Source organism: Lates calcarifer, linkage group LG13, assembly GCF_001640805.2.
Source record: "Lates calcarifer isolate ASB-BC8 linkage group LG13, TLL_Latcal_v3, whole genome shotgun sequence".
Classification (NCBI taxonomy): Eukaryota; Metazoa; Chordata; class Actinopteri; family Centropomidae; genus Lates; species Lates calcarifer.
Window position 1 is genome coordinate 19,476,428 of NC_066845.1, and position 7,788 is coordinate 19,484,215.

The 7,788-nt window shown below is 45.4% G+C and overlaps 1 protein-coding gene across 1 annotated transcript; it reads right to left on the reverse strand.

Annotated features, from left to right (window-relative positions):
• Positions 1 to 3,846: 3,846 nt before the first annotated feature.
• On the reverse strand, positions 3,847 to 7,247 carry znf703 (zinc finger protein 703). The gene is made up of 2 exons (XM_018669753.2): positions 6,565 to 7,247; positions 3,847 to 5,833 (listed from the first exon to the last, which is right to left on the reverse strand). The coding sequence occupies exons 1-2, from the start codon at positions 6,829 to 6,831 to the stop codon at positions 4,325 to 4,327; spliced, it is 1,776 nt and encodes a 591-aa protein (XP_018525269.1). The 5' UTR covers positions 6,832 to 7,247; the 3' UTR covers positions 3,847 to 4,324.
• Positions 7,248 to 7,788: the final 541 nt, after the last annotated feature.

Sequence of the window (7,788 nt, forward strand, 5' to 3'; positions counted from 1 at the left end):
AAGTTCAAAGGTAGTTTCTGTCACTTTTAGACCTATAGTATTATAATGCTTTCAGGTGTCAGTGGGAAAATCTGTAACCCAGGACATCTAACTGTCATTAGCATGCTATTGGGCAACAATATAACAAACCATTATGATGCAGAATTGCCCATTTAGAAAATTGTTCATCAACTCTAGTGTCTTTTAGTTTGCTTTGTTAAAGTGTTAACATTACTTTTTGAGAAAAAATGCAAACTAATATGCCTTAATCTTTAGAATTATCTTCATATCTATCTGAATATATGCTGTATTTATAGACCGAGTCACCAATGATTTCATTCTACCAGCCCAGGGTAATGTTATCCACAGTCATTTAATTCCACCTCAGTAACTAACACTTTGTAGTAACATTTACAAGTTTCAAAAACCAAATGGAACATGTCTGGAACACTCTGACAGGGAAGTTACATTTCCATGACCTTCTTATTACTCTGACCAAGCAAACATTACTGTACTTGGAATTGTGGGAGGAAGTTGCTCCAACCAGCGCACAACCTGCTCAACAACCTGGAAGACTTAAATGTGGCTGTTATTGTTTCACAGCAAGCATTACAGCATGCCTGACTGCAGACGTGAATGAGAGGGGAGTTGAAACAGGAATGTTAAAGAGTCAGTCACAGGGTTTATGTGGAGAAATAAAGCAGAGATTGTATGACAAGCCCTGATGAGGGATGTGTTCACGCCATCTGGGTTGCTTTAACACTGCGGTCACTGTTGGATGCCGAGGGCTCTGTATTGTGTCCTGATGTTAAACACAGAGGTGGTAGTCATGGAGTTGAGGTTAATGTTTTGTTCTGGAGACAGAGAGAGAGAGAGATATTACCCTCCACTCTCTCTTACCCTCTCTCTCTTTCTTTCTCTCTCCCTCTGTCCTAGCTGTCAGCAGCGATGGTGAGCCAGGGTAGAGCTGGCGTCTAATTGAAGAGCAGCTCCACACCCTGTCGTCATTAATCACCAGGCCTGTCAGCCGCTGCTCAGGACCTCACAGTGGCACTCTGCACCGTCTCCACACTGACGCACAGAGAGGAAAATATTAGTCCCCTTCGTCACCATCACCACCTCTGCTGATACTACTTCTTTGATTGCTGCTATCATTCTAGTACTGCTACTGTTACTATTGGAACCACTGTTTTTTTTATATTCAGGTTTTTCAGTTAAATTAGATATTACATGTTAATTGGTGATTTTAAGAGGTGCTGCTGGGTGGATTTTGTTACCTTTGGATAAGCTGTAAGCTGTTGACTCCTGTTTCCAATCATGATGCTAAGCTAAGCTAACAGGCTGTAGCTTCACGTTTATCAAACATATATGGAAGGAGGTATCAATCTTCTTTAATGGCGATAAGATCCTGCTCTGTTTCTAGATATTGTCATGTGTTTCAGTGAAACCCTTCCAAAAAAAAAAAAAAAAAAAACTAAACAGCACTGCAAAACAGAGTGATTTTGTGTTACTGGAATATATTTCTAATTGTTTAAAAAACAGCATAATATAATATTAAATTACTTGGGAAGTTTGGTATTTTTGCAGTGGGATATCACTACCAATATAAACCCAAACCAGAGTGAAGTAGTGGCTTAAAAATGTTGAGGAATGGTAATGTTATCTCCTTCTTCTTAACAAACTGATGACAACTTTAGTCTCTAAGTCTCCAAAAATGTGGCTATGGTTTGGCCCAGAGTTAAACTTTGTTTTTTAGTGTGACTAGACTTAAAAGTTAAAACTAGAAGATTCTGCACACTGCTCCAACATAACATCAGCATTTTTAGACAAAATAACATGTGTCCCCACAGAGGCCTCACATGTGTCACCCTCTGTGGACAAAGGATTGGGGCTGAATACACATACTTACACACACACACACACACACACACACAGGCGACATAAATGGAGTGTGTGGGTGTTGACTCAGCTGCGAGAGTGTGGGGGGGTGGGGAAAAGATAGATGGAGGAGATTGATGAGCGCAGGGATAGGGAGAATAGTGAGGCATTTGATGAACGAGTGTAAACTGGCAGCAGTGGAATTAATTCCACCTCCCCGACAAGATTGAAAGTTCTCCCCTCTGTGTGACCTCCAATGTGAATCATTTTCAGATTCAAGCCAATGTACCCAATTCTCTTTCTACAGTCTGTCAAACAGCATCCCAAAATCCACATTCATACATATCAAAAGCAAGATAACGCTGTAGATGTATATTTCTTGTGTGAGGGACGTACCTGCCCTCCTACAGATTTCACCTGTACTTCATCAACACAACTTTAGGGGGCAACACAATCCAGTGTATGTCTTGTAGCACAGCTGCAAGCTACAAAGAAATATGCTGCACCAAATACATATGTACAATGGAGCATTAAAACCAGAAAATCCTTGACCCATTTTGTTTCAACTATTTTATAAACTCTATTGAAAAAGTAGCAACATGAAAGTAAATCTGTCCTGTTCCAGAGAGGTGCATGCATAGCTCCAGTTTCTAAGTAAGAAAAATAAGTGCTGTGTCCCAGAGAGCTACCCAGAGCGGTGATCAGGGCGCCGTGACCTTGCTGGTGTGGCAGGGGCTGGATGTGGTTTGGGAGGGTCATCCATTTTGTTAATGGTCCTGTCAAGTGACACCTGTGCTCGCCTTTCCCCTGTCTGGAGTGCTAATGAACCGCGAGAGTAGAGGAGTCTGGGAGTCGGGGTCAATAGCCGCCTCCGAGACTACAGCCTCTTCGCTCTGTGCCACCTACACCCTGTCAGCCAAATAGAGTGGAGACACAGACACATTATCAGGGCCGAAACACTCTAATGGCACTGGTGCGGCTTTAAGATAGACCAACTCCTTCTCTTCGAATTAGTTTCTAACAGCTCTGAGTCGAGAATGCTGACTTCAGTAAACCACAGGGCAGCAGAGAGCAGCAAGAAAATGGCTCTTCACATCAGGACGTAGGCCTCTGTGTTTGTAGTTCCTGTAAGAGAGCCCGCTCTCCTCAGGGGAGGTGTCAGGACTGTGATGAATATTTCTCTATTAACCGCCTCCCATTGTCAGCTCTGGCCTTTGTGTTGCAGGCCAATCCGTCAGACCGTGAGGAGATCCTGGGTCGACATCTCCCTTAGGTCATTATTGAAGTCCCAGTGACCCAGCAACCCCTCCACACAGCCATCCACTCTGCTGAGGAGGCTATTTTCAGGTCTTGCAAACAAGAATCAGCAATTAAAAGCTGCACTCGCAACAACAAAAGCAATGTGGGTGATGGAGAGAGGAGGGATGAAAATCCTCAGAGACTAGCTAACAGGGCTAATGTGACCCAGCCTGCCCTCCTCGGGACAGCCCTGTCAACTGATATGAGCCATGAAATATTACACAAAGCCACATATAGCGTGGTTGTAACAGCCGTAATGATAGATAGGCCAAGATAAGTGGAGTGCAGCAGCCAGGCAAGATTTACTGCATCATTTGTGACAAAGGATGGTACTATATATAGTAATCAACGAGGAAAAAACAAGTCAAAATCACGAATCATTTATTTAACAAAATAAGACCTTTTCCTGTTGGTTGGACAGCACAGCCATCAGTAATTGTTTTTATTTACGTTATCTTTGTACCATTTGCATCCATGGCCCCAACCTGCTGATCCCAAGTAAGCTTGAAAAAATATTACATCTTAGCCTATTTACAAATAAAAATAATGGCATTGTTCAAGATAATTCTCATGGACATGCAACTCTCCAGAATTTGAATATGCGGTAGAATAAGAGGGGAAAAAAACATCAGCAGAGAGGAAAGGAGATAAAAAGAGGTCCCCAGAATAAAGCCTCAAAGTCCATCTTCATCGTGGTGCAAGATTTTTATTTTTAGAGTGTATGATAGGCATAATGGTACTATACTTAAATCATTCTTTTTCAGTTAGAATACTTAAGAACAATTTATTTTGACAGCAAAACCCCCCCCCCCAGAGTTGAATACCAAGCGCTTGAGTGAAAAATAAATACAGATGTTCAGTTCTGGGAGACAGATATAGAGAAGAACAAATCGAAAAACCAAAATCAAAACTGCTGAAATAATCCCACAAGTTCATAATTTTCAAGCTCTGCTTTCCACCATCTTTAATCACTAAAGTCTGTTGGTTCTGTGCTGCTGACAATCCATCACAGCACCAGTCACAATCCTGAGGCTAACAGGTGCTAGTCCTGGCAGGCGTGAAGCCCTGTACTGGTGATGACCCCAGTCTCAAGAATCCATCTTCAGGGCTGCTCTGAAGAGTCCAAGCTGGTGCCTACAATCTGTGGGCGTCAACGCTATTTCTGGTATCACTGGTATCCAAGGGCTGAGGCTGAGCCCAGTCTCTGACTGTAGAGGGCATAGGGGGAGTAATAGGCTGAAGAGGACGGGATGGATGGCATGGGAAGTCCTGGGGCTCCAGGCAGGTGGGATTTGCTGTAGGGATGGTAGCGGGCTAGGCCCAACCCAGGGGAGCCTCGGAGGGAGAAGGAGCTGGGCAGAGTGCCTGGGCTGCTGGGTGGGGGAAGGTGGAGGTGGCAGGAGGCTGTTGATGAAACTGATGATGGGTAGGCTGACAACAGCTTACTGTCAACCATCCCAGGCAGGGCTGTGTGGGTACGCAAGTGGGCTAAGAGCTCCTCTGATGTGGCAAAACGCTTGTCACAGGGACCTCCAACAGACACCCAGTTACAGGCGTGGGGCAGTGGTTCATTGGGAAGCATGAAACCATAAGTGTAGAGAGGGTGAGACAAGGACGGGGTGGTGCTGGAGGACAAGGAGCTGGAGTGCAAGGAGTGGAGATGATGTGAGGGATAAACCAGGGGGAAACCAGACTTGAGGCTTGAGGGGTCATGGACACAGGTGGAGCAGTTACTGCCTCCCAGGTGAGGTGAATTGGGGTAAGTCAGACAGTACGGGTCCCGACATAAGCCCTGCATCAGAGATGGAGGAGAGGCTCCAGTGAGTGGGCTGGAGCTGGGGTGCTTCCCTGGAATTCCCAACCCCAAACTAGACTTGGTAGGATCCAAACCATGAACAAACTGGGAGGGATAGCCAGCGTAGGCCCCCACAATGGAGCCATGGTAGCCCATGGTAGCAGGAGGCAAGGGGAAGACAGAATGTCCTGGCTTAAAAGGGGAGACGGGGGCGATGTGCCCAGAGCCCAAGCCAGGCTGTGAAGAGGCCTGTGGGTCAGCCTTGCTCTCCGGCCGCGGGCTGCTGGCGGAGCTGGCATTGCTGGAGTTGGCGCTGGCCCGTATGTGGCTGGAATTGGCTAACTGAGCCCCATCCATCCCTGATTTAGCTGCGTCGGAGTCTTTCTTGCCAGCACTGTTGCTGTTAGTGTCCGAGCTGGCCTGCTCTGAGCTCCCAGGTTTGTTGTCCATGTGCGGGGCCTGAGAGTGTGGGGGGGGCTGCGTGGAGGGGGAATGGCTTTGTCTGTGGGGCTGGCTTGGAGTGTGCAGTGGAGGAGAGCTGGAGCTGGGAGACTGGGAATGAGGAGGAAAGGATGGACACGAAGCACTGCCACCGCTGGAGCTTCCATTTGGCACCCTGAAAGCTGCTTTATCTGAAGGCCCCTTTGTCACTAGAACGTCCTTACGACAGTCACCTGATGACTTGGAGTAAGGCTTGAAACTGGATTTGTCCTCCAACGACTGGTGCTGCTCTCCAGGCTTGGATGACCGGCTGGAGGACTCCTTGTCTCCCAGACTGCCAGAGGAGAGGGAGGCCAACTTGGAAGAAGAGGGGGGGTCTGGTTTGCCAATTTGAGAGCAGGTCTGAGCCAGCAGAGCCAAAGGACTCTTCTTGGCATCCAGCTGAGCAGGAAAAAGAGAGCAAGAAGGTGAACAAACTGTTTGTTTTTTAAGGTAATTCAATAATGGCATTAGAGGACATACTGAAACTATCAAACACACAGTTATATATAATTACAATGTGCGACAATTACATGAGCAAATAATACACTTAATCTAGTCATGTCCACATCAACCCTACTTTGTTTCTTTATATTTGACATGACTATGGAAAGTCAGAGGATGAAAAGTGAAAATTTTAAGAGAAACAAAAAGAAAGAAAAGAAGGATGATGGGAACTGTTGGGTCTCTCTCCATAAATACTATATTTCAAAGAGTATGGTCTAGACCTGCTCTTTATGAAAAGTGCCTTGAGATGACTTTTGTTGTGATTTGGCGCTAAATAAATAAAACTGAACTGAATTAAATTGAAGAAATAAAGAGCCAATTTAAAGATTTAATACAGCGAACATTTAATTATATACCCAAAAATAAACTGATTATATTACTCCTAAAGCAGTACGTTCGCTACAATAATTTTACATTTCTGGTTTCTTGCAACTCTGGTATCTTGCAAACTTCCCAATAAATCGCTGTGCGTAAAATGGCGCATGTGCTGACATTTTTGTCAGAATAACACCAACAGCAACCATCGCGATGTGCTATATATTACCTGGTTAACAGAGGAAAGATAATGTCATATGGTGATTCCAACAGATGTTGGATAAAATGTAATTTTTGTTGTTTTCACTTACTTCAATGCTGACTGGCGCGGATGTGAGGGGCTGGAGATACTCCGGGTGCAGCAAGTGGCCGCTGTGCGCCGTCAACATCTTTACGATCCGGATGGGAAGCCTTTTAGCCTGACGCGAGGGATCCGAGGGAGAGGGACAAGACGTGGGTGTGGAAACGGACGGTCTCTCCGCTCCTGAACGGTGTGGGTAGCCGCTAGCGTCGGCGGCGCTGCGCTCCGGGGACTGGCTGCGTAAAAGCGGTTCAGGTCCACCGGGGGGATCTCTCATCTGGATCGGGACGCGAGAAGGGACGACGGCGTGTAACGAGTGGACGCAGAATTGAGATTCATTTACCAGCACGTTTCATGATGTTAGATTCAACAGTAGAGAGTGCCGTAATCCAAAAGGAGCATGAGCGCAGTGCGCGTCCTCCGTGTCCGACCCAAACTGTCTCTAAAGAAGAACAAATCGCCGAAATGTCATCCTTTATCGGGCTCTTCAATATCACCCGCTAATTACTCCTAAATATTCCTTTAGCCAGAGTTGAAAAAAGAGAAGTCAAAAACCAAAGCACCATTAGCAGTCACTGCTCATCAAAAATACGGGGCAAGTGAAGGAATATCCCCGCAGAAGATGATGTGTGTGATGGTCCTCCGGTGTGTGTATCGCTCTCCCTCTGCAGCAGCCTCACACTACCTCACTTCCTCCACATACAAGCGACGTGAGGGGAGGGATTTCAAAGCGATGAGCCGCTATCCAATCACAAGTGCCCGCACTCATAAGGAGAGGCGGGACAAGGGGAGGGGGCGCGGTCTATCTCCTGGCCTCACCCTCATACCCGGGCTGTAATGTAGGCCCTATGCGTGGAAATCTGTGTCAGTGACCTCCATAAAGCACATGCAAACTACACATAAAAGATATAAACTCTGTAACACAGATTTGACAACAGTTTAAACAGGGAAATTAAGGGTAAGTTTTATACACTATGAGACAAAACACTAATATTCCTAGCAATGGTCAATGTGACTGCATAGTTTTCTACTATGTATCTACTTGATCTTGTAAACATGCATTTAATTTAAAATAATAACTGATTGTCTGTGGGCATTGCTGGTATGTTAATGGCTTTATTGTATTAATAGCGACCAAAATAGCACTGCCGCTAGTCTTAATTAAATTTTTCCAGCATAAAGTAAATTCACATGATTCAGTCATTATGTATTTTGCTGTAAATGATATCTTCAG